The sequence below is a fragment of the Equus asinus genome, chromosome X (assembly GCF_041296235.1).
Source record: "Equus asinus isolate D_3611 breed Donkey chromosome X, EquAss-T2T_v2, whole genome shotgun sequence".
Classification (NCBI taxonomy): domain Eukaryota; kingdom Metazoa; phylum Chordata; class Mammalia; order Perissodactyla; family Equidae; genus Equus; species Equus asinus.
The window spans coordinates 139449638-139469540 of record NC_091820.1 but is presented as its reverse complement, the minus strand read 5'-3'; the positions used below and the strand labels follow the sequence as shown (position 1 = coordinate 139469540).

General features: G+C 55.5%; 3 protein-coding genes across 7 annotated transcripts; all 3 read left to right on the top strand.

Annotated features, from left to right (window-relative positions):
- The first annotated feature begins 1647 nt into the window (after window positions 1-1647).
- SLC10A3 (solute carrier family 10 member 3) lies at window positions 1648-5579 on the top strand. 5 transcript variants are annotated; one of them, XM_070502903.1, is made up of 3 exons: window positions 1649-1756; window positions 3775-3991; window positions 4103-5579. In XM_070502903.1, the coding sequence occupies exons 2-3, from the start codon at window positions 3913-3915 to the stop codon at window positions 5350-5352; spliced, it is 1329 nt and encodes a 442-aa protein (XP_070359004.1). In that variant the 5' UTR covers window positions 1649-1756; window positions 3775-3912; the 3' UTR covers window positions 5353-5579. The 5 variants fall into 5 exon arrangements, with proteins under 5 accessions (XP_044619402.2, XP_070359004.1, XP_070359005.1 ...); XM_070502904.1 differs by lacking the exon at window positions 1649-1756 and adding an exon at window positions 1933-2070; XM_070502902.1 differs by lacking the exon at window positions 1649-1756 and adding an exon at window positions 2325-2458.
- A 572-nt stretch (window positions 5580-6151) lies between these two features.
- UBL4A (ubiquitin like 4A) lies at window positions 6152-8982 on the top strand. Its single transcript, XM_044763235.2, has 4 exons — window positions 6152-6319; window positions 6507-6612; window positions 6826-7040; window positions 7154-8982. The coding sequence occupies exons 1-4, from the start codon at window positions 6272-6274 to the stop codon at window positions 7259-7261; spliced, it is 477 nt and encodes a 158-aa protein (XP_044619170.2). The 5' UTR covers window positions 6152-6271; the 3' UTR covers window positions 7262-8982.
- Window positions 8983-16466: 7484 nt separating this feature from the next.
- LAGE3 (L antigen family member 3) lies at window positions 16467-17704 on the top strand. The gene is made up of 3 exons (XM_014834136.3): window positions 16467-16692; window positions 17007-17135; window positions 17384-17704. The coding sequence occupies exons 1-3, from the start codon at window positions 16484-16486 to the stop codon at window positions 17496-17498; spliced, it is 453 nt and encodes a 150-aa protein (XP_014689622.3). The 5' UTR covers window positions 16467-16483; the 3' UTR covers window positions 17499-17704.
- The last annotated feature ends 2199 nt before the right edge of the window (window positions 17705-19903 follow it).

The following is a 19903-nucleotide window of genomic DNA, read 5'->3' as shown; positions in this document are numbered from 1 at the left end:
GTAGAGCCCTTCCTCCTCTTCTGGGGTAATTTGGTAATACCCTGACCCAACTATGAACATTCCCTTGCCTTTAATTAAGCCGTCCCTTTTTCCTGCAGAGAAGGCCTCCAAATTCCCTCACGTTAGACATCCCACCAGCGCACTCTGGCTTTTCAGGGATGGCTGAAGTGACTGACGACAATGGGGAGCAGCCTTCTGACTACATCTGGTCTCCTTGACCCCCGGCACCCATTCCCATTCAGTTGGAATATAAAAACGCAGGTTTCCTCCAGGGAGGACATCTCTTTTAGGTTTTCCTCCCCCAGCTCTTTCTGCTGACCCATTCCCCTTCTACCTCTAGCCAGTTTTACCCTGTCCTTGGACAGCCCTACCCCGACTGCCCTTTTGCAAACTGCAGTCTTCAACGCAGCATGTGCCAAGCCCAGCCCTCCCCTCTCACTTGTGCCAGCCTGCTTCCATCAGGACCCTTCAACCCTATTTGAGAGGGACAATGCAATAGTTCTGGAACACCAAGTCCACACACACAAATGGCTTACGCCTTACTGGTCCTCTGAGGCTAAAGAACAGCCCAGAGTTATGGCCTCTGAATGTTTTTAGTCACCGACCTAAATCAAACCCTCTTAAGCATGCACTGCCATCATGTGTACATCTATCTGCTTACGTATCATATGCACGCACTAATCTGAACTTTATAAAACACACAAATATAAATTTTTAAAATGTGTTTACGTTTACATTTAAATTAATACTTATTAAAATTATTTATTTGAAAAGTTAAATAAAAATAGAGATGCTATGGAGTTTTGGGGGACATTCTCAGTGAAGTGTCTTGTGCACCTCCGGGGGCAAGCACCTGTAACTCTGGGGCCCACTGGTTTCCATCAAAGCCGTGACGAGGTCCTCCCAGAGCAGTGGGTAGCCAGTGATCCGCTGGCAGACTGCAGGTGCCCAGCAGCCTTTGGGAACGTGCAAATCCCCTTCAACTATGCACTTGCTTAGTCTTCCCATGTCCTTTCTACACCCTTACCACCTTTCTGCCCATCCTTATGCCATCTGTTTGCATTCCTTTTCCGTGAAGTCGCCAGACCTTGCTGGTGGCGCCAAAAAGTTTGGAAAGGTGGACAAGTCCACTGATGTTCCGCAGTGTGGAAACAGGCACTCAGTCAATGCTTGAATGAAGGAAGCTGAAACCAGGTCGAGCCTGGCCCCCAGAGTCTGGGTGGGTCGGACTCGGCCCTGGGGCCATAGGGCTGGGCGCCCGGAGCCGGAACGTGCCGAAACCGTGACCCCGGGCTCCCGCCACTAGCAGCAGTACCTGGGCGTCCCAGTCCTGCTAATGGCTAGCCCTGTGTCTCACTGCCCCCAGAGGTCGCAATGTGTTTGGCAATGACCATGGCCCCTACCCGGAGCACGTCACCCGGGCGGCAACCACAGAAAACTCGGAACGGCAGCTCGACGGCCGCAAGAAGCCGCCTCCAGCGCCGACCAACCGCGATCCGGAAAGCCGCCCGGCCGGAGGGCCCGCGCCGGCTCGTCGCTCCCCGATACGTCACATCCGGTCGGAACCGGCCCGGCCGCCTGAGGAGAGCCTGTTTCCGTGGGGGAGGCGGAGCGGGCCCGTGGGGCGGGGCCTCGGCTGACCGGGGGCGGTGCCTCAGCTGGTCGGGGGCGGGGCGGGGCCCTGGCCTGCCGAGCTCGCAGGCGTCCGCCGGCCGGGCAGGCCCGGTGGCGCCGAGCTCCGGGGCCGCGACGGCAGGTGAGAGCCTGGGGCCTGAAAGGGCGGGCGGAAGGCGGCCTCTGGGTCCGGCCCGGCTCCGCGCTCGCCGACTCGGGCGGCCGGGCCCGGCGGAGGACTGCTGCCGCGCGAACGTGAGGCCTGGTGCGGCCGCGGAGCCTGGGAGGGGCGCGAGGGCCCCCTTCCGCGACCCCGGGACCGCCCGGGCGGGTCGCCGGCCTGCCGGCTTCGGGGCGGCAGCGCGAGCCCAGCGGCAGCGCTCTCCTCCTTCCCTCCATCCCCTGTTCGCGCCCGAGCTCTGCTCGAGCTCAATCTGACAACTTCCGGACTTCCAGGTAGGAAGGAGCTCCGGGTCAGCACTGCCAACTGCCCTAACACGGAACCTTTGGCCAGTGTGGAAAAAGCAGCCAGCCTGGGGTTCCCTCCCTTGCCTTGTGGTGCATCTGCTGAAACTCTTCCGGCCCCTCAAGCAGAAATGGTGTGGGATCTGGGCCAGACCCCTCTTGCAGTGACTCAAAGCCGCCCACCCTACTGGAAGGACAGGGTGGATGACCCTTAGCCTCCTCTCCCTTCTGAACTGGCTCACGCCACCGCGGTGGCTTCAGTCCTGGGTGCCTTCATCTTTTCCCTGTGACTCTCCTCCACTTTGCTTGTCATATTCCCTCTGGTTTTCCTGCCTCCCTCTTCAACGGTGGGACACAAGGCTGGACCAAGGCCTCCACGGTAAGTGACCTAAACTCCAAACAAGACGAGGCCATGGCATCCCAAGGGGGATGGGGGAGACTTTCCCAGGGATGAACCTTTTGCTTAACCTGCCCTCCACCCGCTGCGGCTTGGCTCCCCAGTCTCAGGACGGGGTGGGGGGATGGGGGCAGGGACAAAGACTGATAGGATCTAGAGAGGCAGGGGCCTCTAACAGGACTGGGACACTGCAGGACGTGAGGCAACTGACAGTAGTGATGAAAAGCCACTGTGTCCCCATCCTGGTTGCTCCAGTCCCAGCAGGTGATGTGACAATTGGGTGGTGGCTGCCCAAACCTCCTCCTTTCAGCCTGAGGCACCTCGCCTATGAGAAACACTCATAGTCCCACTGGGAGTTCCAGGCTCTGGTAGGGCGCATGTGGGCATGGGGAGGAGCCCCTGGACTCCAAGCAGAGCCTCTCAGATGTAACACAGCGGCTCTAGGAGCTCAAATTCTGGGACTGCCAGAGGAGTGGGAGCTCTGAAGGAGAAGAAGCCCTCCCGCAGACATCGGATCCTATCTGACCCCCTCCTGCTGCCCCTTCCAGCAACTTCCCTGGGGAGATGGGACCTGCTCCACCCCAGAACCCTCATCTCCCCACTGTCAGCAGGTAGGGGAGGCCACGGAGCCACGGTGGCACCATTCACAACTTCACGGTGGTGGTGGACATCAGCCCCTGGGGCCTTCAACCAGATGGTCACCCACTGCCCACACCACTTTGCTGGCTGCTTTCTACCTGTCAGATGACACTCAAATGCCATAACCTGCTCTCTGAAGGCCTCTCAAATCTGGCCCAAGCCAGTGTTTCCTATCAGCACCCTTTGCTCTCCTTGAGCTTGTCTCCTTGTCATCCCTGGGCAGCCTTTCAGAGATTTCATCCTGGTTGTGGGATTGCTGCGGCCCCGCTGTAGCTGCATCTCGAAGCTGGTGGGGAACAGGCTAGTGGTGACAGGATTGGAGGTGGCTCTCTCAAACCCTTTGGTATCAGGATGTCTCTGCATGGTCACTGTGCTGGGCAAGTCCCGGTAAATCAGCAGGTACCAGCAGGCTGAACGGGAACTCCTACCTGTGGGTGGCTCCTCTGGGTGAGGGATGAGAAGCTTGAGGCACTTGTGCTGGGGGAGAGGACAACCGAATGGCACTCAAGGATCAGCACTCGGCACTGCCTTTCTGTTCCTGGGCTTGGGGCAAGGGGCCCTACTGAGTCGCCCAACAGTGGGCTTCCAGATCCCCAGGCTCTTGGGCTCACAGCTGCTCACCCTCACCAGCCATCTCTCTGTGTCCTTTCTCTCCTCAGGAAGAGCTCTGCCATCAAGGAAGGCAGCACAGGGCTGGGCCGTGCCTATGGACCCTTCTCAGGACAACCCAATGGTACCAGCAGGGCTGCTCTCCTAAGCCGCAGAGAGCCTGGGCTCACCATCCTTCAGGAGGAGCCATGGTGTTTAGGAGGGGCAGGGGCAGCTCCCAGCAGTGGCCTGGCCCAGGAGGGGGCAGTGGCTGCACAGGCTGCCTAGGTATGCTCAAGGCTGCCCTGCTGCTTGTCAGCCTACCGTGGGGGGCCTGGGGAACAGCCATTGCCGGTGCCAACCTCAGCACGGCTCTGGGCCATACTGTGCCACTGACAGGGGGCCGCTACTTGAGCATTGGGGATGGCTCTGTGATGGAGTTTGAGTTCCCAGAGGAGAGTGAGGGCATCATTGTGATCTCGAGCCAGTACCCAGGCCAGGGCAACAGGACAGGGCCTGGCCCCACGCTGAGAGTCACTTCCCTGGACACAGAGGTGCTGACCATCAAGAATGTGAGTGCCATAACTTGGGGCGGTGGGGGCGGCTTTGTGGTGAGCATCCACTCAGGCCTGCCCGGGCTAGCCCCACTCCACATCCAGCTTGTGGATCCCCACAAGGCCCCACCCATGCTGATCGAGGAGCGGAGAGATTTCTGCATCAAGGTCTCACCTGCCGAAGACTCCCCCACCACCCTCGGCGCCGACCTGATCCACTTCTCAGAGAACCCAATACTTTATTTGCTCCTGCCTCTTATCTTTGTCAACAAGTGTTCGTTCGGGTGCAAAGTGGAGCTCAAGGTTCTGAAGGGACTCCTGCAGAGCCCCCAGCCCATGCTGCTGGGCCTCCTGGGCCAGTTTCTGGTCATGCCCTTCTTTGCTTTCCTGATGGCCAAGGTCTTCATGCTGCCTAAGGCCCTGGCTCTGGGCCTCATCATCACCTGCTCGTCGCCTGGCGGCGGGGGGAGCTACCTCTTCAGCCTCCTCCTTGGAGGGGACGTCACTCTGGCCATCTCCATGACTTTCATCTCAACGGTGGCTGCCACTGGTTTCCTGCCACTGTCCTCAGCCGTCTACAGCCGCCTGCTCAGCATCCACGAAACACTCCATGTGCCCATCTCCAAGATCCTGGGGACCCTGCTGTTCATTGCCATCCCCATAGCAGCAGGCGTAGTGATCAAGTCCAAGCTCCCCAAGTTCTCCCAACTGCTGCTCCAGGTTATCAAGCCCTTCAGCTTTGTGCTGCTCCTGGGTGGCCTCTTCCTGGCCTACCGCATGGGGGTCTTCATCCTGGCGGGCGTCAGGTTGCCCATCGTGCTGGTGGGCCTCACAGTGCCCCTGGTTGGCCTCCTGGTGGGCTACTGTCTGGCCACATGCCTGAAGCTGCCGGTGGCCCAGCGGCGGACGGTCAGCATTGAGGTAGGAGTGCAGAACAGCCTGCTGGCCTTGGCCATGCTGCAGCTGTCCCTCCGCCGCCTTCAAGCCAACTATGCCTCCCAGGCCCCCTTCATCGTGGCACTGAGCGGCACCTCAGAGATGCTGGCCTTAGTCATTGGCCACTTCATCTATAGCAGCCTGTGCTCAGTTCCCTGAGGCCCCTGGGTCAAGCTTTCGCCGCCCCTAGCCCCCACCCTCCACCCACTGTCCCCACAGTTCTTGTGTACCAAAGGCCTTTAGTTCTCATGCACTATGCACTCACAAAAATCCAGGCTGATGTTTTTTACTGGTTTTTTATTCTCCAGCTTTCAGTGCCAAAGAGGCTATGCTGACTTAGGTAGGTAGGCACTGCCCAGAAATATATTTCAATAAAAGAGAGAAGCAAGCTTGGGTCCCTTCCAATTTTTGCCCTTTGGGGCCTGGGGTTGGGGGTAGGAAGGGTGTGACTGGGTAGGTGTGGGCCAGGGTGGAGGACTGGCTTGAGTGACAAGGTGACCTCTGCACAGACTTTCTCTCTCAGCCTGCCTTCCCCAGGCATCCCCTCTCTGTGAGAGGTAGGCGTCTCTGTTCTAGAATGAGCCGCGGGAGGATGCGGGCAGAGGCCTGGCTCCCCTGCCTGCTCCCAAGCTCAGCTGGTTTTCTTCAGCCAGACTGGAAAGGAGGAGGCAGCAGCCCGCCGCGGGCACCGGAGCAAGCCTGGCAAGGCTGGGCCGTGTGGGGACTGCTGCGAGGCACCGCCGGGCCGCCTGCGCTGACCTGCTCAGCCGCGGGGCGGCCAGGCCGGCGCTCCCCGCCCAGAGGAGGGCGAGCCGGCCTGACCCGTTCCTCCTCCCCGTCCTGGCCGGCTTCCGGCGCCGTCGTCCCAGGGAACCCGTCAGCCCAGCCGGTCCCCGCCCGCTGGCGGGGCGGGGCGCCGCGGGGACTCCTCCTCGGGGCCGGCGGGGCGGGGCGGGGCGGGGCGCGCCCCTCTCGCGGCTTCCGGCGGCGGGGGGAGGTTCCGGCGCGCGCCCGGGGCGGCGGCGCGCGGCGGGCTGTTGGGTGCGTGCCGGCCGGAGTGGACGCCGCCGCGGCCGCCATGCAGCTGACGGTGAAGGCGCTCCAGGGCCGCGAGTGCAGCCTGCAGGTAGCGTCGCCGGGCCCCGCCGCCGGGCCGGCTCGCGCCCTCACCCCCAGCCCCGGGCGCAGGGCCGGGCGGGCCGGGGCCGGGGCCGGGGCCGGGGCGGGCGGGCCGGCTGCGCCGGGGAGGCCGGGAGAGCGCCCTCGGCGGGCATGCGGGCTCAACCCTGGCCTCCCACCCTCGGCCCGGCCAGGTGTCGGAGGACGAGCTCGTGTCCACGCTGAAACAGCTGGTCTCCGAGAAACTGAACGTCCCGGTGCGCCAGCAGCGGCTGCTGTTCAAGGGCAAGGCCCTGGCAGGTAACCGGGGAGAGACGTCCAGGGAGCCCCGCAGGAAGTCGGGGGACAGGATACCCAGGCCGAGCCCGGGCAGCGTGTGAGGAACGGCGCGCTGGCCGCTGGACCCTCCGGGAGGTGGCCGAACCCCCCTCAGCCAGCAGCGGCAGCGCTCGGCCTGGGCTCCCTGAAGCCACCCCCACCGCTGTGGGTGACAACTTAATCTCTCTTTGACAGATGGGAAGAGACTCTCCGATTACAGCATTGGGCCCAATTCCAAGCTCAACCTAGTGGTCAGACCTCTGGAGAAGGTGTTACTGGAAGAAAGCGCTACCCGGAGACTGGCTGAGACCCCGGCCCCACCCCCACCTGCCTGGCAGCTGATCTCCAAAGTGTTGGCCCGCCACTTCAGCGCTGCAGATGCCAGCAGAGTCCTGGATCAACTGCAGAGGGTGAGAGGGAGCCCTGGCTGGCCCCTCCTGGCCCCGCTGCTCCCAGCCCCCACCTCTGTCACCGTGTACCCCGCACTGACACCCCCTGAATCCTCCTGGCCTTGTCTCCTCAGGATTACGAGAGGTCCTTGAGCCGCCTGACTCTGGATGACATCGAACGCTTGGCTAGCCGCTTCCTGCACCCTGAAGTGACTGAAGCTATGGAGAAGGGGTTCTCCTAAGAGGATTCTTGGAGTGTGGGGAGGAGCGCAGCCAGGCTGCAAGCTGCATGTAGCATTAAATGTGTTCTCATGTTGCAATTTGGCTCACAATAATATTAGCTGGCAGGTGTCCGGACCCGGCTCTCGCTAGGTGCCAGGCACCTCGCACAGAAGGTGGGACAGCCGAGGCTCCTGGCAGTGAAGTGAGAGAGCCAGAACCTGAGTCCAGCCAGCTTCTAGAAGTGCCTCAGGGTAAGAAGGAGAGAGGGGCTGTTTGGAAGGGCTCCGAGGGATGGGCTCTGGCATTTCATGTTTAGCCCACTGAGAATAAACCCTCAAGTGACTCCTTTCCAGGCCTGAAAGGGGAAGCAGCTGGCCCCTGCTGCCCAGTCCTGTCACCTGACAGGTGGTCCAGCATTGGTGGGAGGCCAGGTGACAGCCAGCCCCGAGGCCCCTCAGCTGCTGCAGCCAGAGTGCACTCGACGAGAGACAAGCAGGTTGGGGAATCGGGGATGAACGCCCAGCTCTGTAGTGTGACTTCAAGCAAGTCCCTGTGCCATGTTGGTCCCCAGCTGTTAGCTCTGCACAATGAGGGCCGGTCCTTAAACCTCAGTCAATTTCCTTCATCCTTACCCCAGCACCAGGGTGAGGAGTCGGCAGCCATCCTCCCCGTCATGTTCCATAAACAAACTGAGGCCAAAAGTGGAGTAATGGCCAAACATGGCCCAGAGATGAGGTGTCCCAGCCCTTAGTGTCACAGCTCTTGTCTAGGCACCCTCTCTGCTTGTCTCCTCCTGGACATGGGCAGTTCTCACCCCCTAGGAATGACAGGTGACTGGCTTGAGGTCACTCAAGGCAGTGCCAGAGCTAGGCCTCGACGAGGCCCCTGTACCCTGTGCTCACCCACAGCGTGGAAGGGCCCCTTCCCCTGCCATGTGTGTACAAGGGCTTCCACTTTGCACACCCCTCACTGGCTGAGAGGAGACCTCAGGGTGCTGGGGAGGGAGAAGAAGCATGGGCTGGTGGTAGTGGTCCTCCCACCCTGCCTGGTGTGGGCACTAGAGATCATCTGGGCACCTGCTCCTTAGAGGAGGGCATCTGGGGTGGCCAAGGCAGGAAGGAAGCTGCCCTCCTGCCTGGGCCTTGTTGGGTGAACACTGGGTCCCCAGGATGGGAAGACAAACAGAGGCCTAAGGGGCGAAGGCTTTGAAGAGTCCACAGAAGCCCCTGGCCCCACCTGAGAGCCGAGAATAGAAAACAGGGCCTGCTTAGGAGCCTGTGTGGTCTGGCAGCTCATGTGACTTACCAATGCTCTCATTTATTTTGAGTCAGGAAGTTTATGTTGAAATTTTAAATCGCACTAAAGGTGAATATGAGACCTTGACTTTTATCCAAAAGGAACTATATTAGCTAGGCTGCTTTTGGTTTCCAATAATTGGTTTAACCATAGAGGAAGTTGGTTTAAACAATAAAGGAAACTTACTGGTTTACGAAGCTGAGAAGTCCAGCGGTATTGGCAGCAGATGAACAATTTCACCAAATACCCAGTTTCTTCCTACCTCCCTTCTGCACTCTGCAGTGTCTGCTTCATCCCAGGCTGCCGCCTCAGGATCAAAAGATGGCTGCCTGAAGATTCCATTGAATCCCTCGTTCACAGCCAGCAAGGAGCACCTACTTGCCCTGTAGTGTAGCTTTTTTCTCAGATGCCCCTGACAAATAAACAGTCCTTTCGTTGGTCAGAACCAGATTGTGCCTCTGATCATTTTGGCTGGGGATGAGGTGGGCAGTGGGAGGCCAGGCACCTGGACACCCATGGGCTGCCGGAGGGAGAAGGGGATTCTCAACCAAAAGCCAGGTTCTCGGGGAGGGCTGACTGGTCCACTGCAGGGGAGTGACACGCGGATGTGAGTTTCAGACAGACCTTAGATGGTCACTGAGTCCCTTGTGTCAGCGCCTCTCCACTCAGGAATGACAGAGCCATGTGGTGGTTAGGAGCCATTCACTGGGCAGTTGGATATGGGGGCAGGAACTCAGCGGAGAGATTGGGCTGGACATGGAGACAGGAGTGGAGTCTTCAGGGTGTGTGGTGGGAGCCTTGCTGACAGAAGAGCTGGCTGGCACCCAGGCCAGGTCCGATTCCAAAGCCCTGTGCAGCCTTCAACAACAATGTTCAGGAGTTACCTGTGGACAGGGCACCCTAGAAGCTGAGGACGGATGAGGCGGCATCCCCGAGAGTGTGGCATGAAGAGGGGAAAGGACTGGGCCTTGAGGAACTTTACTGACTGGAGATGTGGTAGAGGCCAAGGAGCATGCCCAAACACAAGGCCACGGGGAGAGCTCGGTGTCGGAAGCCAGGAATGCCCCTCCAGGAAGGGGGGTTGTCCAGTGCTCCCAACAGGCAAAGTGAGGGCAAGAGGGAGCCACCCCTGGCCTTAGTAAGGAGAAGGTCATCACTGATGTTGGGGGGCAAGAAGCAGTTGCAGGGTGGGTAGGGGAGGAGTCAGTGTCAGTGACTGGGAACCCCTCATTCCAGAAACTTGTCTGTGCAGGAATATGTAGCTGTGGCAGGGGAGGGGTGGGCAGGTTGAGGGCGGGAAGACAAGAGAGGGAGGAAATGCTGCCGGGATAAGAGATGGGAGGCCCCGGTAGGACAAGGCCGGGGAAGCTCTTGTCCAGGCCCCAGCCGTCATGAGAGGAGACTGAGGACTCCATGAGAAGATGGAGGGGTCACAGGCTGCACCCCACCTTTGCCCCTAGATACCAGGGGTGGCCCCATGTACACCTGCAGGCTCCAACTGCTGAGATCCTTCAACAGGGGTCAGAATGTTTACTGCAGGCCTGATGCTCCTCCAAGCCAAGTGTCCACCCGGGGTGTGGGTGCTGACCCACTGCTATCCCTTGTCCCCTGCCCACTGTGGGGCCCTGAGACCCTCTGCCTGCTCCTAGGGGAGTGGCCTCAGGACAATCCCTGAGCCCCAGGGACATCTTGCGTCTCGCAGGCTCTGTTGTGATCACAATGATACTAGGAGACAGCAGGATGAGTGAAGGGCCCAGCTAAAGCGGCCTCTCAGACAGAAATGGTCTAGCACCTGGAATGAGATGCTTGTGGTACCATTTCCTGAGGGCACGTGGGAGGAGGGGGGTACTCAGAGGAGAGCAGCATTTGCTTTGGGGTGGGGCTCGTTGACTTGGAGGTGCCCAGGCGAGAAATTAGCTGTGCCCACAATTTGCTGGCACCTTACAGGCCTAGCCAGGTCCAATAGATCTGACAGGGCCGCTGCTTGGCCAGGCCAAGCACTCCAAGGAGCAGATGTGGCAGCTGTGGCGAGCCTCAGACCTCTGGGTCCTGAAAAGCCTGCGCAAGAGACAACCACCCCGTCACCTTCCAAGCAGACGGAGCGGCCCCCCTGGGCACCTGAGGACCTCCCCCTTCCGCACACCTCTGGCGGTCCTCACTCCCACCCTCTTCTGCCCACACTCTCGTGCTTTTTCTTCCACTTCACTGCTCACTCCTTCTCTGGCTTCTTTGCTGGTTCTTCCCTCCCACACGCTCTACCTCTTAATGTTGGGGGGCTGCAGGGCTCTGTCCCCAGACCCTTTTCTTCTCTCTCTGTATCACTCCCCAGGGGAGCTTGTCCACCTTCATTTCCATTTCTGTGCTTCACCCCCATGTCTGCAGCTCACCCGGGCCCTCTCTCCTGAGCTCCAGGCCACATCTCCAGGGTGGGACTCTGAGACAGCTCCTGGCTCTCCTTCAGCACACACTCACTGAGTGCCCACCATGTCCCAAATGCTGGCCACATTGGGACTCACAGACACAGCTCCTTCCCTCTTAGCACCCACGTCCAGCACTGGGCAGCCCCTCAGCACGCACATTTTCTCCACGACCCACCTCGATGAATGGCAATGCCACTCAGCCAGGCTTTTAATGACAGGCAGTGGGAGGCCACCTTTGCTTCTCCCAACTCTCCCTTCTCCATAGGCAATCAGGCAACAATATTTTTGGAAGAGTCCAGAGCATTTGCCTTGTAGAATGTTCCAGAGTCTGGATTTGCCTGATTCCTTCCCTGTTAGATTCAGCCTAAGTGCTCTGACAAGTTGCTGTCCCCCTCCCCCTGCCCCCCAACAGCATCAGCAGGCACTGGGGAGCAGACTGTCCCACTGTAGGGGAGGGGAGGCTCAGTGGTCAAGGTGGTGGCTGCCAGGTCTCTCCGTTGCAAAGTTGCATGTTCCCTTCCTAATGCACGAGTATCTGGGGTAATACCTCGAAACCCTGTGCATATCCTGTGCCCAGCAACCTTCATCTAACGGTTTCACCATCCAAGGGTGAGCCTGGCCAGAAGGAATTGTGTTGGTGGCTGCAAAACGCTGGTTTTCTTTTTTTGTTTTGTTTTGTTTTGTTTTTTGGGGGGTTTTTTTTTGAGGAAGATTAGCCCTGAGCTAACATCTGCCGCCAATCCTCGTCTTTTTTGTGCTGAGGAAGACTGGCCCTGAACTAACATCCGTGCCCATCCTCCTCTACTTTACATGTGGGACACCTACCACAGCATGGCGTGCGTGCCAAGCGGTGCCATGTCCACACCCCGGATCAGAACCAGCAAACCCCGGGCCACTGAAGCGGAACGTGCGCACTTAACCTCTGCGCCACCGGGCCGGCCCCAAAATGCTGGTTTTCTGATGCTTTCTTTCTTTCCACAATTGTTAGTTGGTATTTCTCTATAAAGAGCTTTCCTTTTTCCCTGCTCTCTTTTCTCGATTATCATGGTGGATGCATCATTTTTTTATTCAACAACTTAGAATCCAAGAGTGTCATTTGGGGATCATTTTTATTGGTCTACAGCATGTGTACAGTACTGTGCATAAATCATCAGTGTACAGCACAATAGACCTTTAAAGTGGATATCCCATGTATCTATCCTCTCCAGGCAGAAATAGAGAATATTGCCAGCACTCCAGCACTTTCCTGCTGCCCGCTCCTCGTCACACTCCTCTACAAAATGGTTCATACCCTTTCGGATGCTCAAGCTGTTCTAGCTTGCTTCTCTCCAGCTGGCTCCTGTGTCCCTTTGACACGCCTCATTCTTTCATTGTTCAACCACCACAAGGTGCTCCGGGCTCAGCTCGTGTATTTCCCGCCCCAGCCCTAAAATTAACCGTTTCTCCAAAGAGCTCTGGTCCTTTCCCACCCCCCTTTCTTTTTTTTTTTTTTAAAGATTGGCCCTGAGCTAACATCTGTTGCCAATCTTCGTTTTTTTTCCTTCTTCTCCCCAAAGCTCCCCAGTACATAGTTGTATATTCTAGTTGTAGGTCCCTCTAGTTCTGTTATGTGGGACGCCGCCTCAGCGTGGCCTGACAGGCGGTGCTCAGTCTGCGCCCAGGATCCGAACCAGCGATCCCTGGGCCGCCAAAGTGGAGCAGGCGAACTTATCCACTGGGGCCAGCCCTGGAGCTCTGGTCCTTTTAGTGGTGACTGGTACTGAGAAACCAAGGTCTGGGTGCAGGGTATGTTCATTGTTACTGGGGTGTCATTGCTTCCAGACTCTTTCACTGGATCAAACTGGAAAATATATATATACGTTTTTTGTATTAAACAAATTTTTTTTTCCTTTTTCTCCCCAAAGCCCCCCGGTACATAGTTGTATACTCTTCGTTGTGGGTCCTTCTAGTTGTGGCATGTGGGACGCTGCCTCAGCGTGGTTTGATGAGCAGTGCCATGTCCACGCCCAGGATTCGAACCAACGAAACACTGGGCCGCCTGCAGCGGAGCGTGCGAACTTAACCACTCGGCCACGGGGCCAGCCCCGGAAATATATATTTTTAAGGGTTCACACTGCAATCCCCAATTCCAATCCAACATCACAGTTCTTGCCCATCTTCCCTCACTCCAGTGAGAATTCTGGTTCCCAAACTGCATGTAGTTACTCATTTGCTCTATCAGACAGAGTCTATCTTAAAGTACACCCAAAACCGCCTCATCACCACCATTGTTGACAATAAACATACTAAGAGGAAAGCCAATTCTTTTGGTCCTTAGAAGACATCCCATGAAGGCTGTCTGGTCAGAGAGCTGAGCTCAAAGGCACCTAAACTGTCCACTCCGTGTGCTTTTGTTATCAGTTGCATATGCACTTAGGCTCACTGTGTTTGCTTTTATTCAATTTTAGCATTTTGATTTTTTTCACTCTTTTCAAATGTATTTTTGAACATGTAAAATATTCACATGGTTCAAAGTCAAAACTACACAAAAGGGTATATTCCAAGAAATCCCAGGCCCATCTCAACCCCACAGAGGTGACCATTTTCATTAGTTTTGGGTTTCTCCTTCCTCTGTCTTTTCTTTTTTTCCAATAAGCACGTATGTCTGGGAGCGTGTGTGTCCTTTGCGCTGTGCTTTTTTCACATAACAATATATCCTGGAAATCACTTCATTTTTCATTAGAAATTTTCATTCTTTTTTACTGCTGCTTAGGACTATTTTATGAATGTACCATAGTTCATTTCACCAGTTCCCTGCTGATGAACATGTACCTTGCGTCCATTAGTTTTCTATGACCAATTATGTTACAGTAAGTAGCTTTGTGGATGTGTTGTTTCCTATTTGTGAAGTAACTTCCTACATGTGGGATTGCTGGTTCCGAATCTGTGCTCCAGTCTGGTGCTTAGTTAATATTCTGTTTCATTCGACAAGCAACAAACTAATTTCAGATTATTAGAAATGCTATACAGCAAATTTATTTTTTTTTTAAAGATTGGCACCTGAGCTAACTGTTGCCAATCTTTTTTTTTCCTGCTTTTTCTCCCCACATCCCCCCAGTATACAGTTGTATATATTTTTTTAGTTGTGGGTCCTTCTAGTTGTGGCATGTGAGACACTGCCTCAGCATGGCCTGATGAGCAGTGCCATGTCCGTGCCCAGGATCCAAACAGGCGAAACCCTGGGACGCCGAAGCCAAGCGCGTGAACTTATCCACTCGGCCATGGGGCTGGCCCCCTGCTATGCAGCAAATTTAAATGGGCAAATGTGAAGTGTGCCTGGGGGTAGTATGCCAGATTGGTGATTCAGAAGCCCTCTCAGAGGTGACATTGGAGCCAAGACCCTAATGACAAGGAGCCAGCCAGGGGAAAGTTTGCCGACACAGTCTTCCAAATAGCAGAGTAAGTGCAAAGGGCTGGGGGCAGGCCACCCTTGGTCAGGAGCAGAGAGAAGGCCACAGAGGCTGCCGAGAATGAGCAAGCAGGCAAGTGGGGGTGGAGGAGTGGGGAGACAGGTCACACATGGCTTTTATAAGCTATGGCAAGGAATTTGGATTTGATTCCAAGAGCAATGGGAAATCATTTTAGGCTTTTAAGCAGGGATGAGATTATGATGTGGTTTATATTAAAAATTAAGAACAGATTCTGCTGTGTGGAGAACAGGCTGTAGAGGTGCAAGGGAAGAAGAAAACCAGTCAGGAAGCTGTTGAAGGAGCTCAGGAAGAGATGTGTCTCCCCCTGGGGACTAGCAATGGAAAGGGAGAGAAGTGGGCTGATTTAGGATCTATTCTGAGGAGAGATCCAACGAGATTTGATAACATAATTCAGCTTCATGTCCTGCCTTTTGATTACAAAGGAGGAAAATAGAAAACTAATGACAATCCCCACCAAGAATTTCATGTCACTTCAAAAACATTTTTTTAGGTGTTGTTTTTTTTGGTGAGGAACAATCTGTTGCCGATCTTCCTCTTTTTTCCCTCCCCAAAGCCCCAGTGCACAGTTCTCTGTCCTAGTTGTATGTTCCTCTAGTTCTTGCATGTGAGATGCTGCCACAGCATGGTTCGATGTGCAGTGTATGGGTCCCCGCCAGGATCCAAACCCACGAACCCCGGCCGCTGAAGCCGAGCGTGCGACCTTAACCACTACGCCACTGGGAAGCCAGTAAAAACTTATTTTTGATTAAAGATGTCATGAGAGATCATTGTCAAAAATTTTCGGGAAAGCACAAAAAGGAAGTTAAAATCATCCACAATCCCATCACATCAGGATGAGTATTTACATTTTGGTGTACTGTTCTAGGATTTCTACGCATATATACAGTAATTTCCCCAATTGGGGTTTTAATGATTTTAGTCTTACATTCTGATGTTTCACACATGACAGTAGCCCTGTTCTCACTGCCATTACTTTACTTCAGGCCCCTATCATTTCTCTCCTTTCCTCTCTGTGGGCCTCCCTGCTGGCAGGCTTGACCTCCACAAGGCCCACTTAGTGATCTTTCTAAAAAGTATATCTGATGGGGTCGTTGACCTCTTTAAAGCCCCCTCTGGTTTCTCTGCCTACATCGCCAATGGGGGCGGGGTGCAGAGCAGCATCCCTCGGGGACTATCCTGTTCCACCTCCCTCCACAAATCACTGCAAGGACGTCGAGGCACATCTCTTGGGGTCATTCAGTTCCGTGAAGAAGTATAGCGGGAAACCGGCCACGCATCTGCTGGCCTCACACGAGGTCTTGGGGGGGACCGATAATGAGGCAGGTTTGCGCAGGCGAACTGGGGTCACATGTCGTTCTACGGGGCAGAGCTTCATGAAGGAGCATTCATTGGCTAGGCACCCAACCAGGTGTCCCTGGGCCGGCCAGGGCTGGCTGGGCAGGAACCAGTCATGCGCCCAATGGAATCACAGCGGGTATCTTTGCGCAGGCGCACTGGGGTCATATCAAGCTCTGAAGGGCGGAGCTTCATGAGGGAGCGCTCATTGGCTAGGCAGCTGACAGGGTCTCCAGGAGCCCTTGCCTGGGCTGGCTGGGTGGGAAATAGTCTCGCGCCCAGCGGAATCACAGGGTGTCTGTTTGTGCAGGCGCCCTGGGGATCCCCCGTTGTACTGGGCGCCAAGGGGCGGAGCTTCGTGAGGGAGTGCTCATTGGCTAGGCAGCCACGGGGTCTCCCGGGGCCCGCGGGCCACAGGGCTGGCTGGGCGGGAACTGAGGCCTCACTGGGGACCTGTTTGCGCAGGCGTCTTGGGGTCGAGTCATGCACGAAGAGGTGGGGCTTCTGGAGGGAGCCTCAGTTTCTCCGCGGCCAACGGAATCCCTAGCCTCCAGCAGGGTCGGTTGGGCGGGAATCAACCACGCGCCCGGCGGCCTCATTGGGGTCTGTTTGCGCAGGCGCGCGGGGCAGAGTCAGCGCGAAGGGGCGGAGCTTCGGGAAGGAGCCACAGTTCCTTAGCGGCCGGAGGAGAGGGCGGAGTCGAAGGCGGGGCGCGGCCGCCATGCAGGCAGCAGACGCAGGCGCAGGCGGCGGGGCGGGCGGCGCCGACGGCCGGGACGGCCAGGACGGCCAGGGCCTCCGGGGCGGTGGGGGCGCGGCGGCATCTGCAGCCGGCGGAGCTCCGCGCGTCACGCGAGTACAGCACGCCTCAGGGCCGGGGGTAGACGCCGCGTCCACAGCCAGAAGGCTGGAAAGCCGACTACACATGTTGTATCCTACCCGAGGGGACAGCGGGGAATGGGCTGGGGGCTGCCTGCGGCGGGGAGTTGAGCTGCAGGGGACAAACGGGTCGGTGAGCAGCCTAGGGGCGGAAAGGGGAGCCGGAGGAGGCTGGGGCTGGGAGTGGTCTGGCGGGAGAAGAAATGAGAGCAGGGGGGTACGGGGTGGCTGGGGAGGACTAGGGCCAAGAGTGGTTTGGACCGGGTGGAAGCAGTCCTGAAGGGAAGGAGACTTGTCAGGGTGGCCTGAGAGGGAGCCCGAGGCCGAGTCGGTATTGAATGGTGCCTTAACCGAATCTCCACCAGCGCCCTCAGCGTGCCTTTCCCGTCCTCCTTAGAGGCGGAGATCGCCCATGGGTCCCTGGCCCCAGATGCGGAACCCCACCGAGGGGCGGTTTGGAAGGAGCTCTCAGTGATTGGCAGCGTCCTGGCGGTGTAAATTCTAATAGGGGCTCGGTGGGGTTGGCAGCGGGTGGCCAGGCCACCGAGGGGCGCTCTATTGGAGTCACGGAGACGAGAGTTAGGTCCAGAGAGGGGACGTGGTCCGCTGGACCCGTCTCCACCTGAGAGGGCGCTCTAATGCGCATGGCAAAGGGTTCGCTGTAATGGATGCCTGAGGGGCAGAGCAAGGAAGGGGAGGAGTCACCGCCTCCAAATTGAATTTCTTTTCCCCTCCCTTTTAGCCGCTGGAGAGCTGAAGATTCTCGCCTCCTCCGAATTTCCATCATCAACTTTCTTGACCAGCTTTCCCTGGTGGTGCGGACCATGCAGCGCTTTGGGCCCCCTGTTTCCCGCTAAGCCTCGGCTGGGGAGAGGGGGCTAAGGTCTAACCTTGTGTCCTGTCCTGGTCAGTGTACCCTCCCTAGGTTCCCGCAGTAGTTGCCACTTTCTTACAGGAGCCTAATCCTTGGCTGTATGGCCCTTGGGCGCTCAGGGTCCACTTGTTTTGTTTGGTGCTTAAATGTTTGTTACAGCAGAAAATAAAACTGAGCTACTGTTCCGTGTCTGAGTTCCTTTTCAGCTACTGCACCTCCTAATATTCTTGCTTTTGTCCTCAGGTTGGAGGGCAGGTTCGGGATTCAGATGGTCCAGTAGTGCTAGGCAATTGAAGACAATTTAGGAAATGGAAGAAGATGGGTCCTGTCATTCACTATTAACTACTGTCAACATCTTGGAATATTTTCTTAGTTTTATAGTTAAATTTGTATAGTAAATATTTAACAATAATAGATGATACATAGTATCTTGCAAGTTTAGGATTTTTCCTGATATTTTTCATCTAACGTGAACTTTTTATAAAAATTCTCAAAAGCATTATTGAATAAATGCATAAAAGATAAATTATGATGTAATTATTGAACATTTAAATTATTTTCAATTTTTGCCATATTATAGGTAATGATTCAATGGAATTCTTGTATATAGATCTTTGCATGAATGATGGTTTGCTTAAGATTATAAGAGGTAGGATTACCACATTCAATATTTACTATTTTTTTAAAGCTCTCAACGTACGGTGCAAAATTGCTCTCCAGAGAATGTGCCTTCTCAACAAAATGTTGGTTTCCCACATCGTTGTCACCACTGGGTCACCTCAGCAAAATTTTTTAAAAACTTAGTTTGCATGAGAACAACAAAAATACCCCAAAAATTCTGGAGTAGGAGCCTTGTGGCTTCCTGGCCTAGTCTCAGATCAGTGAAGAGAAAGTGGTGGGACAACTGTTTAAGCCTTTTGTTGGAAGAAGTTAGCTCCCTGTAAAATATGTTGTAGCCTGCAGCCTTGCTAAACTCACTTATTCTGGTAGCTCCTTTGTAGAATCCATCAGATTTTCTACATAGGTGATCATGTCTGCAAATAAAGGCAGGTTTTTCTTCTTTCCAATCTGGATGCCTCGTATTGCTTGATTTCTCTCCTCATTATGAGTTGGATTTTCCCGCTGCTCTGCATGCCTGGTAATTTTCGATTGGATGCCAGGCATTATGATTTTCCCTTGTGTGCTGGCTACCTTTGTATTCCTCAACATCTTCCTGAGCTTTGCTCTGGGGTGTGTTAAGTGCCTCGGAAACAGTCGGATCCTTTTGAGTCTTGCTTTGAAGATTTGCTGCGTGACACCAGAGCAGCTTTCAGTGTCAGAGTCATTTTTTTCCATGACCCTGAGACGAGACCCTTCTGAGCACCCTGCCCGAGGCCGCCTGAATTATGAGGTTTGCCATTTTGGCCAGTGGGGGGTGGGCAGCCACTAGTCCCTGTCCTGCTGTAGGGCTGGGCATAGTTAACCTTTCATCCTTTGGGGGAAGGGAGGGGTCCTTTCACGGCCTCCCTCCAGTAGTTTCCTCACACACTTGTGCTGATCGGTGGTCTGCAGATTGCTTCAGCAGGACCCCCTGCGGATATGAAGGTTCTCTCCCTCTGCAGCTCTCTTCTCTCTGGTCCCCTGTCCCTGCCAACTCTAGGTGCTCAGAGTTTCGGTTCCATCTCCTAAACTCAGGGTGTCCGTTGGGCCCCATCAGGAAACGCCCTCTCCAGTCAGTCAGCTGGGGCAACTGCAGGGCTTACCCATTTGTCCCAAGCTCCAAGAGACCACTGTCCTTCCCTGCCTGATAGCCGGTGTCTCCAAACCTGTAGTTCAGATCTGTTGTCTGTCTTTTGGGGTGTTTCAAGTGGGATGGTAGGTCCAGTCCCTGTCACTCAGTATGCCTGGACATAGTCCGCCACTGCAGAACTTGGACAGCTCTGATGTTGTGGGTTGGAGGGAGAGAGATGCTGTTGATGGGGCTGTGGCAGTGGTCCTGATGATGATGAAGAATCTCACCTGACAGCATGCAGCAGCTCTAGTGGCTACAGTGAGGGTCTCTTTCTCTCTTTTTTAAAATCACTTTTAAGACCTTAATTATTGACAGATAGATGAGAATTTAGCTCTTTTACACCATTATCCACTCCGCTTCCCCGCCCCCTCCTCCCAAAATAGTTCTATTCATTTCTTGCGGTTTCTATTTTCCCTGAGGTTAAAAACTGCCTTGTTTAGTTTTCCATTGGCTTAGCTTCTCTTATCTCATAATGATAATGTTTAAAACCATCTTCCTTGGAGTCCTCTTTCCTCTTCCTATCTGGGTCTCTCTAGGTCGCCTGCCTGCACAGCTGTCATCTTGGGACTTCCCTTTCTCTGGGCTGGAATCTTGTGCCTGGATCACATGGCTTTCCC